Source organism: Phascolarctos cinereus, unplaced genomic scaffold (assembly GCF_003287225.1).
Source record: "Phascolarctos cinereus isolate Bilbo 61053 unplaced genomic scaffold, phaCin_HiC Scaffold_5;HRSCAF=322, whole genome shotgun sequence".
In the NCBI taxonomy this organism is placed as follows: Eukaryota; Metazoa; Chordata; class Mammalia; order Diprotodontia; family Phascolarctidae; genus Phascolarctos; species Phascolarctos cinereus.
The window spans coordinates 9790638-9807057 of NW_027555958.1; the positions used below are offsets into that span (position 1 = coordinate 9790638).

Genomic DNA, 16420 nt, shown 5'->3' on the forward strand with positions numbered 1-16420 from the left:
AGAGGGCTTTCCCTTCCCCCGGCCTGTAGAAGGTGCCAAAGAGCAAGGCAGACGAGAGCTCTTTCCATCAACTCCTTGAAGCAGCAGCAAGCTCTTGTCCTCAGATCAGTTCTCCAGCATTCGAGGTAGAGCTGGCCTGTCTGCAGGCCGCGGGGTTCAGCGCGAGGCGGTGCTAACACCACGGCTTTTATCACCCTCTGTCTGCTTCTCTTGTCTCCAGGCAGGGCCTCCAGGTGGGTAGTGACGCATAGCTAACAGAAACTCCAAATGTGCATTTCTCTCATACACAGCACGAATGGTTAGCCAAACTGTTCTTTGTGAGCTTCCTGCTCTAAACTTCAAAATGCTAATGACAGCCAGGTGCAGATAGAGCTTCCTGCAGCAGCTTTCCCCGTTGGTCTGAAGGCTTGTCTCCGAGGGGCCTCTCTCACTGTGTGCTCAAAGCGCCTTTATCTGAGCAGCTGCTTTCTCTCTCAAGTCCTCTCAGAAGTGTCTGTTCCTCACACAAATGCCTTTCTTCTTCCCGTCTTGATAAATAAAATAAATACCTGCTTGAGAAAGAAATACCGTCTTTCACAGGTTGCTACTGTGTTTCTCCAAGCAGTCCCCCAACTAAAAATGTACTTTGTGCAAACCCCTCTGATGGAGCAGTTAGTGCCACCTTAGAGATCTAAAGGGCACTAAAAATAACGCCTCTGTCACTCTTTTCTCATAGCTGCTTGTGTTAAGAAAGCTCATTCCACAAACCAAAATAGGTTCCTGTGATGTCTGGGTTGCAAAGATTGTACAACTCAAAACCTGGCCTCTCATCTGGAAGACCAAAAGGTCCAGAATATCAAGGGAACTGATGAAAAGAAATGCAGGAGAAGGTGGCCTAGCCATTCCAGATCTTAAATTGTATCATAAAGCAGCAATCATCAAAACTACTAGATACTGGCTGAGAAATAGAGTGGTGGATCAGTGGGATAGGTTAGGTACACAAGACACAGTAGTCAATGACTATAGTAATATGCTGTTTGACAAACCCCAAGACTCCAGCTTCTGGGATAAAAACACTATTTGACAAAAACTGCTGGGAAAACTGGAAAAGAGTGGCAGAAACTAGGCAGAGACCAACATCTTACACTGTATACCAAGATAAAGTCAAAATGGGTACATGATTTAAATAAAATGCTACTACTCTAAGCAAACTAGGAGAGAAAAAATAGTTTACTTGTCAGATTTGTGGAGAGTTTATGACCAAACAAGAGATAGAGAACATCATGGAATACAAAATGGATAATTTTGATTACATTAAATTGAAAAGTTTTTTGCACAAAGCCAATGCGACCAAGATTAGAAGGGAAGCAGAAAGCTGGGCAACACCTTTTACAACCAGAATAAGAAATCAAAATAAGAAATCAAGCCCTAGTTCATCATGTCTGCTAATTTCTGAACTGGAAATGCTCACGCTGAAAATTGAGTGGTCAGCTCTTGGTCGCCAGTCCACAAGTTGGGTTGGTCAAGGAGAAGGAGAACTGTGCAAAGGCCACTTCGTTGACTGTTAGAAAGTCATTGGTAACCTGGGAGAGACCAGTTTCTGTGGAGCAATGGGAACAGAGGCCGTGGCAGACGTGGGTGAGGACAGATGCACGTTACTGCCCGTATTCTCTCTAGGTGGTGAGCAGGTGGACAGGTAGCGATGAAATGGAGGAAGAGAGAAAGGGAAGAAGCAGATTGCTCGAGCTCCTTGGAGCCCAATCCAGTCTGGCCATAGCCTGAGTCCACTGGCTTCTTGTTATTCAGCCCCTTGTCGTGGTATAGATGGGATTCTTGCGTAGGGACAGGACAGGCTGGACCGTGGCTGAGGTCCCTTCCAACTCTGGGTTCTGTGATTCTGTGAATGTAGGTATGTTTGCCCCCAGACAGAACCTGGGCAGTTTTGTGTGGCAGCTGGTAAGCCCAGCAATCTTTAGGTTGCTCCCCACATCTCAGCTGTAGAAATACTCCTGCAGCTCCCCACATCACAGAGTCAGTTCACCAGCTTGCCCAAAGCATAGATGGAATTGATATAAAATTACCCTTGTCTGAATGGGGGATTTCCCTTTTCTTTTCTGGTCCCTCCTGTTTCCCAAGGCATGAACTAATGCATATTGCTTCTTTAATACTCTTCATAAATATGATGGATTCTGGAAAAATATTATTTCTTGGTTTTATAAAAAGCAGTATTTCGACCAATACAAAATAATTGCAAGAAACATAAATGTATAGCCTTCCTCTGCCCCTGAGTGACAGTCTTCATTCTTTTTTCTTAAATAATTTTAAAAGTATTTGCAAGGAACTATATCAAGCTGTTTACTCAGAAATAGTTAAGTGCATTGAGGAATTTAAAATTAAATAGTTTCTTTGTATTGACTTCTGTGTGCACTGTTGAATGTTTCATGGGAGCTACTTATCTTGAGTATTTAGAGCTAGACAGTAGGCTCCAAGTATGGATCAAGGGGGTGTCTAGGTGGTGCCATAGTGAAAAATACCAGGGCTGCAGGCAGGAAAACCTGAGTTCAGATGTGGCCTCAGACACTAGCTGTGTGACCCTGGGCAAGTCATCTGACCCTGTTTAACTCAGTGTACTCTATCTGTAAAATGAGCTGGAGAAGGAAATAACAGAACATCCCACTGTCTTTGTCAGGAAAACCCCAAATGGGGATCACGAAGAGTCAGACATGGCTTAAACAACTGAACAACAGAAGCATAGCTCATTAATGGAAGGAAAAATTGAAGATCCTGAAGGAAACATTTATTGTGGTGGGACTGAGCCACCATAATTTAGGTATTTTGTACGTGAAAACGTTGTTATTTGCAATATAGGGGATTTGCTTTTTCAGCCTGAAAGCATAATGGAGGCCTAGCATCGACTACCCGGACACTCAGTCTCAATCTTGATCGTTCACGAGGCGTGGAGGAAACATGAGCAGAGTCCTGAAAGGCGCTTTCTTCCTCCCTAAAATCTAAATTATTTCTCCAATTATTTGATAATACAACTGGTTTTGAAACAGCCTAGAATATATAGAAAGATTAAAATGTCAGAACTAAATCTAAAAAACAATAAGCAAATATTGTGTGAAAAGCAGTGTTCAAGATCGCTTTTTAGTTTGGGATCCAATTATTAGTTTCTTCATTAAACTTTCAATTCAGTGGCCTCAAGTAATAAAATATTTGCAAATTAGCATTCTTTTAGATCATTGCATTGATGATAATAATCAGATGCATGTTCTTCATTTCTCCCATCCATTTCCAGCAAGAATCTCTGTTCTGTCGATCCCTTCTTAATTTGTTGTTGTCATTCAGTCGTTTTTAGTTAGATCCAACTCTTCCGTGACCCCACGTGGGGTTTTCTTGGCAGAGATACTGGAGTGGTTTGCCATTTCTTTCTCCAGCTCTTTTTACAGATGAGGAAACTGAGGCAAGCAGGGTGAAGTGACTTGCCCAGGGTCACACAGCTAGTAGTGTCTGAGGGTGGATTTGAACTCAGGAAGATGAGTCTTCCAGATTCCAGGACCAATGCTCTGTGCACTATGGCGCCACCTAGCTGTTAAACTCCTTCTTAAAAGGATGACATTTTGGTAGAAATGAGGGCGGGCAGGTGATAGGAAAGAGTTAAAGATATAATTTGGCTGATAACTTCTTGACTTCTTCCTATTCATCATATTTAGAAAATGAGCAGCCATATCCTCCCTGATATTAAGGAGACTAATTGGGTTTTCATTTCTAATCAGTCACCTCTTAGCTCTAGATTAGCATCTGAAAAATCTCAGTTCAGGTTTAAGAAGTGCTTCTGGGAAATGAGATCCAGGCCTAGGAAGCATTCTCTTTGGAGAAGGCCCAGCAATTTCAGAAGACATTCCCCCACACACAGCAGTATTGTGTATGCACTTGTGACCGTCCATTTCATACCATTTGATTTTTGTAAGTGTAGAGTTCAGCACAGGACTTTCAGAAGTCCCGCCCTACGTGCCTTTGCTTCCTCCTGGATTTCTTTCCCCTCTCTTCTTTGCATTTTTAAAATGTTTGTGCCTTTTGGGGGAGTGTCACTATTGCTCACCTTCCTTTTCTGCCTTCAGTTTTACATAGAAGATATAGAAAACCATTGGAACAAATAAGCGTAGTCAGGCAAAGCAGTTCTGCCCCACAGCCATGTCCAAAATGTGTCTCTTTCTGCTTCTTGTTTCCATCCCCTCCATCAGAAGATGGGTAAAATGCTTCATCATCGATCTGAAGACGTGGTTGGCCATGGCTTTGAGCAGAGTTCTCAAGTCCTTAGGAGTCATGTTTTGTTACCACATTGCTGTCCTTGTATAAATTGTTGTGGTCCTGCTCACCTCTTGGCATCAGTTCATACCTCCCAGGATTCCCTGAAATCAATTAATCAACATTTATTAAGCACCTGCTGGGTGCCAAGCACTGTGCAAAGCACTGGAGACACAAAAAGAGGCAAAGGACAGTCTGTAAGATGAGAGCCCAGCTTGGTGGGGCAGGCCATTCATGGCTGTGAGCTGATTTCTTTTGCCATTTGTAATATTGTTTCCCAAGATCTCTGCTTATTTTTAGTAGAAGCCATGAAATATTGAATGGCCCCAACTGTGAGGGCCTCATACCTAACCTGTTTCTTTCTGGCCTCTTGTAATATTTTTTCTTTGACCTGGAAGCTTTGGATTTGGGCTGTGATGCTCTTGGGAATTTTCATTTGAGGGTTTGCTTTCATGAGGCCATTGATATTCTTTCCAATTTCATTTTGCCATTTAGTTTTAAGAGACCTCAGTAGCTTTCACTTTTGATTTCTTGAGGTACAATATAGTATTCAGACTTTTAAAATTTTTTGATCTTGATGTTAAGCAAAATTTTAGTTAGGGCCTCTCTGAGGCCCTAAGTACTAAATACCTAAGTACCACTTAGGAAATAAGACAAATGGAATTTATTAGCATGCTAAGGTGGCTGGGCTGTTGGACTACTGCCCACCCGGAATTCAAACTGCCCACTGCTTTTACAGACAGGAGGAAATAGCTTCCATAGAAGGGCAGGAGTATTGTGATTAGTACTCGTAGAGTGCAATGAGCAGATGGCATTGGTACACATGGGCGTGCCATCTTGTGCAGGCTGGCAGCCCCATGCCCAGAGTCTAAGGGTCATGAGGTCCATCACACTGTCTTTGCACCCAGGGCTGACTTTGCACAATGGTTCTCAAGGAGACCAGTGATCTTCACTTGCCCTGTTCACCAGGTTGTTTTTGATAACAAACACCTAATACGTTCTTCTCCTTTTTCAATAACAGTCGTTAACATCTCCATCTACGCTGCCTTTTAGACAGCCTGCTACTTGGGTAAGGTGGACCACTTTCTTTTCTGGGTGACATAGTCTCCTACTTCATTCTCTTTGGCTTCATTTCTTTAGGGTAGTCACATAGTCTTTGTGGGGAATCAAGTTTTCCCTTTAAGTCTCTGCTCACCGTTGTTATGAAGTTGTTCTCTTCTTCCGATGTGGATTTTGGGGTACCTTTGGGTTCATTACAATTCTTTATATCCATATTGATCTGTGTGTCCTTTTTGCTTATCTCTCCAGCCTTAGTTCCTAAATTAAAGCTTTGTTCCAGAGCCAGGCCACCTCTTGTGCTTTTGAATGGGATAGTAAGCCTCGCTTGGTCTGGTTCTGGACTACCTGGGGTTCCTGGGATAACCCCCACCTACCACGCTTGTCCCCCCACTTGCCACCCTAGATCTTTGAGGTTGTGTCCTCTGTTTTCAGGATAGCGCTAGGGACCTTGGCACCCGGACGGTAAGGGTGCGCTCAGAGTAGGTTAGCCCGGGTCCTTGGGGGGGAGAGGGGTCCTGGGCCCCTGGGTCTGTGTGTGCCCTCATCTCCCTGGTCACTACCACTCCTGGGGCTTCCACGGTCCCCACTATAGCATCCACCCACACTGGAGCCCCTTCTCTTGGTGCTTCCGCACATAGAACCTTGCAGGCTCCTCATGTCTCTGACCCATGCCTGGACACATTGGGAGGCTGCCATCGGGTTTGCCTGTGCTGGCACTGGTCTGCTTAGAGCTCTTTCCTTTTGCCTGGGGGCTTCTGGCTAATTCTCTGCAGAGTCAGTTTGGGGATGTAAAAAAGTCATCTGCCATAGTTTCTCTCTGAATTCTTGGTCATTTGGTCTGGTGCAATTTTTAGGGTTTGGGTTTTTTTCTTAAGTGAGGACACAGGTGATCAACTTCCGTTTGGGTAGGCATCTTGACCAGAAATCATCAACAAGACATTTCACAAAAAGTCTCTCATAACATCCCTTTGGGCAAATTGTAGAGATCTGGTGTGGATTCTGATGGATAACTTGGGTGTCTTACCTCATTGAACAGTTATTTGCAGCATGGCAGTTGATGGAGTGGTGACAACCTGGAAGAGTCCATCTGGTGGTCTGTTATAAGGCTGTGACTTGGACCCTGTCCTTTTCAACATTTTTACCTACAACTTGGATGAAGACCTTGTATGTCCATGATGTACTTGTCTCCCTAGAGCCTAGACATGTTGACTGCCTTTCATCAGCTCTTGCTGTTCATACCCCACTCTGATCCTCAGGCTGAGGAGTCATACCTTTCCCTTGGGAGATTGCTTTGTAGATTGTAGGTTTCGTGGGAAGCAAAGAAAAGATAGAGGTACCTTTGCTGTCGTCCACCTGATAAATATTAATAGCCACTCTAGCGTCTGGCATTTAGGCACAGCTTTGAGGCTCACAGCTTCTCAGCACCCCTGACATACAGGTACTTCTGTGAAGAGCCAGGGCATGGTGGGTGGAATGCAGGAAGATCTCACCAAGCCCTCAAGTGCATAGGAGAACAGAGAGCTTTATTGTGCACAAGGGCCTCATAGTATGCTTAAAACCATCCACCTGTGCTGGGTGCCAGCCAGACTAGAGCAGGAGCTGGGCAGAGGGAGGAGGGCACTGCTGCTGCTGTAGCCTCCCTCCCAGGCTGGTGATGTGATACCATCAGGCAGAGGGGGCCAGAGGTGACAGCTGGGTCCTCTCTCTGGTGACCGGCTGCCTGTAACATGTCTGTTAGGACACGTGGGCTTGTGTTTATACCAACCCAACTCCATTTGTATAATTTCATATTTAAAAGCAAATTATGTATGTTTATTTAAAAAAAAAAACCAAAACCTCAAACATTTAGATATGAATCAGTTACTGCCAAGGACCCAACAAGGAGTCAGTCTGCCCTGTCATGTCCTGTTAAAGACACCACCATGAGCCTCAAAGCCCTCAGAATGTTGGGGCTTCTCCTGAAAGGTGTCAGGAGCTTGGGAGAGATAAAGATGATATTCTTACTGATAATCTACAATAATAAGTTATAAAGAAATAAATCTACAATAATTAATAAATACCAGCCTATCCATACCTGGAATGCCACAGGGCATTATGGCTGCTGCCTCCGAGAAGCTGGAGAAAATCTCAAGAAGGGAAATTAAATGATGGAAGGAATAGCAGGCAGGCAGGGAGCGGCAGAGGAAGGCAGGCAGTGACTAAGTAGGGGTCATCATGATGAGTCACCTCGACCAGCTCCCTCATTCAACTGGGGAGGGACCTGAAACCTCCAGAGGAAGAGGGATAAGTGTAGGGACGGAGGCCTTCTGTCTCTAGCCAGGACTCTCACCCCTGCACCCGGCTACCTCGAACCTTTCCAGGGAGGGACATGTAGGCTACATCAAGGAAGGGGGAGGTTTTCAATGATCTAAAAATATATTTTTTTATCTTTTTTTTTAAAAAGTAGCATTTCCCTCTGTGAATCATTCACTTGAGGTGGGCCCTGCCCCCAGAAGGGGCGCAGAGCAGTGGTCAGCTACCGTGGCTACCGAGGGCATTTGGGATTTACCTGGAGGAGGACCAGTTTGTCCGTGACCCCAAATATCAGACCGAATGATCCTCAGAGCCAGCTTCACGGCCAGGCTTTTATGTTACTCAGTTATATCTCAGAGTTTCCTCTTTGTTTCAGCTTCTTAGCACAACCAGCCCAGACCTTCTTTTGTCCCAAGTGAGGTTTATTTTAATTTGCAGGTTAGGAGTAAGAAGACCTATTGAAGGCCATTTGTTGTGATGTAACATGTGTCTTAATTATGAGCTGGTGGGGCCAAGCTTTCACAGGAGCCTAATGCGTGTTTGTTTTTTATTTCAGGATGTTGTGTGGGGATTAAATTCTTTATTTACCGTAAGTATGAGAATGCATTTAATGTCGATTTTTGTCGATTCTCCTGCCTACTAATTTTAGACATTACATCAAATACATGCCAGTTTGCCGAATACCTGTGATCTCATCAGCACAGAAAACTTGCAAGGGCAAAACGTGTTAAGGGACTTGCCCGAGGTCACACAGCTAGTGTGTATGCCTCCACCATCACTGAACAGCCTCTTCTCCATCTGTCTCGGTCACCTTGTCTGTCCAGAGCCTTGTCTCTAGTTACTTAGAGGCTGCCTGGCCCACCACGTCTTCTCCTCTACCCCCGTGGCTGCCCTGCTTTAAGTGTGGTCACGTAAGGACTTGGGTGGATGCCTTTACTTGTCTGCTTCCACAGTGGCTACAGTCATCAGTTTTCAGGACTACAAAGGCAGTCCCCACTGTGGTCGTTCGCAGTTTTCTGACTCCGTCCTGCCCTTACTTTATCTGTCTGCATTAGGCAGTTTCTACAGTATAAAGAGTGAAGTCAACCAGGAGGACTCTCTTAGCCATCCTGCGTGATTTGTAAAGTCCCCTTACAAATGGCCTCAATGGCGGAGGAATTATTTCCTATGACTTTCTACCTGTTAGCAGATTAAAGCTGCCCCAGGGCTCAGAAACTTAACAGGCCTTAACCGTTTCCTGGTGGCCTTCTGTGCTGTGACCCTGAACCATTTTATGAGGAAGGAGACGGTAGAGAGAGAAACATAACATTACTTTTTAGAATACTTTTGGCCAGAGAAACCATCGTTTTTGTTGCAAATCTTCATCTCTGTCTCTGGGCTTCCCTGGCTTCCTTCAAGAAGCAGCTAAAATCCTGGTCGCAGGAAGCCTTTCCTTATCCCTCTTCGTTCTAATGCCTTCTCTCTGTGTGTTTCCAATTTCTCCTGTCTGTGTAGCTTAGAGCAGGGACTGTCTTTTGTATCTCCCTTTATTTGTATCCCTAGTGCTTAGCACAGTGCTCTGCATACAGTAGGTGCTTAATAAATGTGGATTGACTGACCAAAGGAGTTATTAAGTGCTTACAAGTGCCATGTACTGTACTAAGCCCTGGGGATGCCAATACTAGCACACAAGAGCGCCCCTTCCCAGTTTATGTTGTGAGGAGGGGAGGGGAGTAGAGACAGCATGTACTGGAAATTGTGAGGAAGGGAGTGAGGCTCCCCTGTCAGAGCCTAGGGGCCACAGCAGAGACGGAGGTTCAGCCAGCAAGCTTGTCCTAGGTCCAGTGTGCCAAGGACTGGGCTAAACCCTGCAATACAATGACAGGCAAAAACACCCCCTGCCCTCATGGAGCTCCCCCTTTGGCAGGAAGAGGACGTACACTTCAGTTGGAATAGGCCAGAGAATAGATGGAAGATCGGCCGGCAGCGGAGTGGAGCCATCCTGTGTCTGCTCAGGATGGGGAAGTGTGTGGAGGGAGAAACACTCCCTTAGATGACTTCATTGTGCAAAGTGCTTGGATGTGGTTTAATTTTCCATTCATGCTTTTGTGCTTCTGCCTACACGAGGCTGATTCAGAAGTTTGGACCTCGACCAGCGGGGGCTGGTTTAGGCTGAATTTTGTGCCGTATGCTCATGCTTAGCATCCTCCTTTTATTGTGGTTTTAAAAAAATGGATATTACTCTGAGGAAATGTGGAGAATGGGTAGTTGCTGAAGAGTACCCCGTGAGAGATATCACTGCTGCTGTTACAATAAAAAAAAGCCAAGTATTTCAAGAATCCTTCAAACCTGCAATGAAACGGAATCAGCCCTACAAGAAATAAAGGGCCGTCAAGAGCAAAAAACACCACTGAGAGCAGACAGACGATAGCTACAAAACAGCCTCAGTAATCTTCAGAAAAGAAGCAAAACTCTAGAGGGGCACAGCAGCTGGAGGGCTTGTTACGACTTCTTTGGCAGACGAGCTCAGGCTCCTTGGGTTTGGAAGAGCAGCAGAAAGAACATCTGCCACAAAGAAAAAATGCTGGTCATGGACACGACCGTGCAAAAGCTAGAGCACTGAAGAATGGAAAAGGGAAATTTTCACCAATGAAGCCCACTTTTTCATTCAAGGCTATACCAAAACCATTAGCAGAAGCGACCCAAGTCAAGCCTGTAAGATCTGGGCATCTTCATCAGGCTTTAAAACAACCACCCAGAAATATTTGGGAGATTTTTTGTTTCTAGTGAGCTTTGTCCTCCATTTGAGGGAATAAGGACTCTCGTACATGCGTTGATGATATACTGAAAAACAGACTTGTTGAGAAATTTATCCAAGAGTTGGAAATAAACATTTTTCAGTGGCCTGAAAACTCACCTGATTTAAACCCCTTTGAAAACCTAGTAAAAGCTAGTAATAATAGCTTATATTTACATAGTACCCTAACATATAGTATGTTATCCTCATCCTCCGGGTGAGACTTTTGCTCCAAAGGGATCACAGAAAGAAGAACAGAAGCCATATAAAAATATTTGTAGTAGCACTTTTGGTAGTATCATAAAACTGTAAACTTCCATCCTTCAATTGGGGAATAGCTGAACAAATTATGGTATGTGGTTTAGGTATCAAGACCATATTTGTAACGTAGAAGAAATTTAGTAGGACTCCTTTTCCAATTTTTCCCACACATTTTATATAATATTGTAATTAATTGTACCTTAAATAGTTGATAGATTTTGTTTATAGGTCTATGTGATCTCAAGTCTACCCCCTTCCCTGCTACCACCCCCCTCCCAGGAGCTTATTTATGGCTTATTCAGTTTCTTTTTCTGATTTGGATTATTGACTTCTTCTATTTCTTGTTCTGTTGAGCTGGGCATTTTATATTTTTGTAAATAGTCATCTGTTTTATTTAGATTGTCAGTTTTTGGGGCACATAACTGGGCAAAATAGTTTCTAATAATTTCCTTTATTTCTTCATTTGTTTTGAATTAACCTTTTTCATTTTTGATGCTAGGGATTTAGTTTCTCTCTTTTTATTAGGTTAGCTAGTAGTTTTATTTTGTTGAGTTTTGCATATTTTTTGGTTTTGTTTTCAGTTTGTTGGTTTTGTAATTTTTTTAGTTACATATTCAATTTGTTGATCCATTCTCTCTGGCTTTTATTAATGAAAGTGTTTAGAGTGTTAAATTTTCCCCTAAAAACTGTTGCTGTATCCCAAAATTTTTTTTTATTTTTGTTGACCTTTAATGAAATTATGATTTCTATAATTTGTTTTTTGACCAGCCCATTCTTTAGGATTAAATTATTTAGTCTCCAATGAATTTTTCATTGTTTCTTCAGCAAACCTTTATTGAATATAACTTTTATTGCATTGTGGTCCATAAAGAGTGAATGTAGTATTTCTGCTTTTCTGAATTTGTGAAATTTTTAATGTCCCGATACATGGTCAATTTTTGCAAAAGTGTAATTCATAGCTGGAAATATGTATACTCCTTTCTATTCCGATTCAGTAATCACTGGAAGTTTATCTAACTTTTCTAAAATTATTTTCACACGCTTGACTTCTTGTTTACCTTTTGGTTAGATTTTATCTGGGTCTTAAAGGGATATACATTGAGATACTCCACTATTAGATTTTGCTATTTCTCCCTGTAACTCATTTACTTTCGTTAAATATTTAGCTATTTTGTCATTCAAAACGCATATGTTTAATATTGATATTAATTCATTGTTTGTGATACTTTGTCAGCAAAATGTAATTTGTCTCTTGTTTATCTCCTGTTTATCTCTTTTAATTAAGTATATTTTTGCTGTTGCCTGGTGTGAGATTGTGACAGTTATTCCTGCCTTTTTTACTTTAGCTGAAGTGGGAGAGATTTTGTTCTAGCCCCTTTTTTGAACTCTTTGTGAATCTAGGTGTTTCAGGTGTGTTTATTGTAAACATTGATTCTGATTTCTGATCCATTCTGCTATCTTTTTCCATTTTATGAGGGAGTTTATCTCATTCACATTCACAATTAAGATTGTTAATTGCATCATAAATTATAAAAAGGTCATTTCAGGGAAAACTAGGAAAATGGCACTGATATGGGATGAAGAGAGCAGGACTAGGAGAACAATTGATATGATAACTACATTGTAAAGAAAAATAGCTTTGAAATACACCGGCACTCTGAGCAGTTCAATGACCAGCTTCTTAAATGCAGAGGACTGAAGCTGGCTCCCTACCAGACAGGGAGCTCACAGATTCAAGGGACAGTGAGCCATACGTTGTTAGATGAGGCCAGTGTGGGAACTGGCTTTGTTAGACAGCACATATTTGTTTTGTTCCTATTTTATTTCACGTGGGGTGAGAAGGCTGAGGATGCGGTACCCCATTCGCCCTACCAAAACAAATTGTTGAGTTATAATCAAGGCTAGACTTGGGAAAGCAGACTTTTCAGCAAATGTGTGTTTACTGTTCATTGTGGTAAGAATGTAGTTTTGTCATAAAGAATTAGGGAATATGTGTCCAACTCTCATGAACTCAGTGCCGAATTATACAAAGTGATAATAGCAAAAGGAGACATGTGGCGTAATAAAAAAAAATTTTACGGTGTAAAATATTGTGAAGTTGTAAGGTTTATTATATGTCAGTCAGTGGGATTATATTCTTTGTCCTGAGAAATTCACACACCCTTGTAAATGACCTGGGCCTTCCAGAGGCTTTTCTACATTCTGAGAAGCCAAAATCGTTGTTAATGAAATCATCTAAGTAATATATTTGTAAGTAACTTAATACATGGGATTATAGTGAGGATTAAACTAGATAATGTGTGTAAAGCACTTTGCTAAATGTTCAGTACTGTTTTTTCTGTTTATTATTTGTTTTGGTTTATGCGTTTTTGAAGAAGTGTATACTCACAACCCTTGAGTCTTCTTGTGGAACCAGGATATCTAAGTAACCACAGGAGTGAAGAAAGCTTTGGCTGAGAGGAGGAACGACCCACATTAAAATCCCCCTCCTGCCACTTCCTGCCTATGGTGTCTATGACAGGCAGGTCACAGGTGATCTGAGGGTCCACCAAGGGCGTAGGTATAAAGCAACAGCCCTTTTCTGCCTGGGTTTTTGTAACTTCTTTCTTCTTAGTGATGGTTATGAGGTTTAGAGTGGTTGTCTTTGCAAAGTGGTTTGGTGCCTAATCTTTGGTTAGGAACACAGCCCTTGATCCACATATCCCTTTGGGAGGAGGTGGCTCATTTTACAGGGAAGTCATTTTTCACGTTTCCCGAGAGAATACATTGTAATTCTTCCCTGTCTTGTTCTGTTTGGTGTTTGTTTGTCTTTGAAGAATTTAAAAGATAAGAGCAAATCTGACTAAATATAGCTGCTTTATTCTGCATGGCCCACCTAGACCTAGCCCTGGATGCCCTGAAGCTCCCGGGTTTCGGGGGTTTTTGTTTTGTTTTGTTTTGGCATTACACCAGGTTTCTAGTGCTGTTGTTAAGTCTACATTTTCATAAACATGAAAAATACAGGACACTTAGTGAATAGGTCAAAATAGGGCATTAATGATACTGAGTCAAAACAGGGCTTTATTAAACAAGTTTCATAATTGAAGAATTTCACTTTTCTTAGCCCTGTTCTTAGCCACATACTGGTAAAGATTCTTATTATGAGAGCAGATTTATTTCTACTTACTTCATTACCAAAAGTGGCACCAGAATAGCGTATGCCAACATTAGAAGTACCAGAGTGGTTGCTTTCCTCGTTAACAGCCCTGTGAGTTGTATACCCCCTCTTTTGATTCAGAATTTGAACCCAGGTCTTTTGATATTAGGGCATTGCTTTTCTACTACACCCTAGTCTCTGCCGTCTGAGAGATTCCACAGTCCTTGTGACACCCGTTTTCATATCGAACAGTGAGTTCTAAGTTAGCACAGAATGTGTGATGGTGTTCTGGTTCACTGGGACCTTTTCTTCCATTTCTCCCTCTGAATCAGCAGCCAGGAAACTCAGCTCCCGGCTCCCAAGGGTTTTATGCTGCATTCACTGTCCCCATCACTTGTCACTTAGAGGAGAGTGACATTCACAAATTCACCATTTCTCTTGCTTTTAGGACCTTTTGAATTTTGATGATCCTTTGAATATTGAAGCTGCAGAACACCATCTGCGGGACAAGGTGAGTCAGTGCTTTGGCAAACAAAACTGATTGGTTTTCACTGCATAGGCTGTCAGCGAGCAAATCTCTTTTTGTTTCTGGAATGTTAGGTCTTCTGCTGAGTACAGAACAATAATAATAAAGAGCATCTAGTCTGTCTGCCCCCTTGTTTTACAGATGTGGAAACTGAGGCCCAGAGAAGAGAAAGGGACTTACCTCAGCTTACAGTAACAGTGCAGCTTCTCCATGGTACTAATGGCTCGTGAGAATTCATTATGGCCGCGCATGGAACCCGCTGTATGTGCCTCTGTGTCTGTGCACTGGGCTTCTCAGGGGTAGCCAAGCAAAGCCACACCGCCGGGGTCCCTGGGTTATCCAGAGCACGAGCCCTCATTTGTTGAGCTCAGCTCTGAGGAGCTCATCCCAGTGAGGGTGGCTGCTGTGTAGGGAATTGTTCTGACCACAGCGACTCAAGGCAGTCTTCTAAAACACTGTCCGCTAGAGGAAGCGGCCACCCTGACGAAGTCCTGGGTCCTTGAAACCCGGAGGACTTTCCTCTGTTGGTTTTTACGTTTTTGTTTTTCTTTACTCTTGCAGCATGACAACTTCACCTTATATTTTTTTAAAAAATTAAATGTTGGGGGCAGCTAGGTGGCGCAGTGGATAGAGCACCAGCCCTGGATTCAGGACCTGAGTTCAAATCTGACCTCAGACACATAACACTTACTAGCTGTGTGACCCTGGGCAAGTCACTTAACCCCATTGCCTAGCCAAAAAAAACCAAAACAAAAACAAAAAATTAAATGTTTTATTGAAAACATAATACTGAACATCAGTAGAACCACCCAGACTTGTTCAGTAACAATTTGCAGTCAATTTAATTTTAGTTAATAAAATGTCATAACTTTTTTCTGTGACTCTACTACCCATTCCACCATTCTCTAGTGAGTAGAAACCCTCTCTTGTAACAATATGTATAGTTGGGCAAAAGGAAGCCACACGTGTCATGTGCAAGAGTAGGTCCGGTTCTGTGTGTCTGGTCTGTCACCTCTCAGGCACAGGGTAGAAGGGGGATTTCATGCTCAGCCTTTTGAATTCAGGATTGGTCACTAGGCAAGTCAGAGTGCTGAGGGCTTTCTGTGTCCTGGGCTCCCCTTCCCCCCTTATTGTTTTGGTCACCGAATGATTTGTCTCCTGTTTCTGTATTTGCATTGGTTCACACCAGGCTCCGTGTTTTTGAATTGTTGTGTGACTCTTATAGTACAGTAAAAATTGCTCTAAATTCAAGTATCACAATGGGTTTAGCTACTTAGGTCACATCGAAAAGCGTTTGTTAAACACCTACTGTGTGCTAGGCACTGGCCTGAGCCCTGGGGATACAGAGAAAGGCAGAAAGACAGAGCTCACAGTTCAGCAACATGCAAAGGCACTTAGGTATTTGAAACAGCAGGAAGTACAGCTAGAAATGTTCTTATCCATAAGGGATCCTTTCTGTCCTTGTCCTCCTTGGAGGTCATGCTTAAGAGGAGTGTCACTGAGTCCAAGGATATGTATAATTTAGTGACCTTCTGGCTGTGGTTCCGAATTGCTTTCCAGAATGATGGATTGGGTGGCTAGCCCACCAAAAGCGCACATTTAGGGCCCGTCGTCCCACATCCCTTCCACCAATGGCTGTTTTGCTCTTTTGTCATCTTGCCAATCTGATGGGCATGAGGTGGGACCTCAGAACTGTTTTAACTTGGTTCCAGTCAGCTAGCATTTATTTCAAGCGCCTGTGTGTCCCAGGCACCACCAAGTCCTGGCAAATACAAAGAATGAGCCAGTCCCTCCTCCCATGGAGTTTACATTCAAAAGGGAGAGACGAGTGCTCATTGAAGTTTATGTAGAACAAGTGTAAAGAGAACAAATACCAGATGGTGGGAGAGGAAGAACCGCAGCATTTGGGGCCATAAGGAAAGGCTTCCACTAGAAGGTGGTGCCTCTGTGAGGCTGCGGTGAAGAGCATCAAGGCAGGTCTCCCATATCCTGCAGTCCAGTCATTAATTTTTTTAGCCTAAATGTAGGCTTTTCCATTTCTCTCTGTTTTGAGTCATCCACACCCTACGTGGGCGTGCCTTCT

At 43.0% G+C, this 16420-nt stretch overlaps 1 protein-coding gene across 2 annotated transcripts in view; it reads left to right on the top strand.

Moving 5' to 3' along the window:
• UBE2F (ubiquitin conjugating enzyme E2 F (putative)) overlaps positions 1-16420 on the top strand; it is a 123892-nt gene that overhangs the window by 95774 nt on the left and 11698 nt on the right. The window contains exons 8-9 of one of the 2 annotated variants that reach the window (XM_020972127.2): positions 8195-8227; positions 14260-14322. In XM_020972127.2, the coding sequence (XP_020827786.1) occupies positions 8195-8227; positions 14260-14322 (96 nt within the window). The remainder of the gene's footprint in view (positions 1-8194; positions 8228-14259; positions 14323-16420) is intronic. The other variant, XM_020972128.2, reaches the window with a different exon arrangement.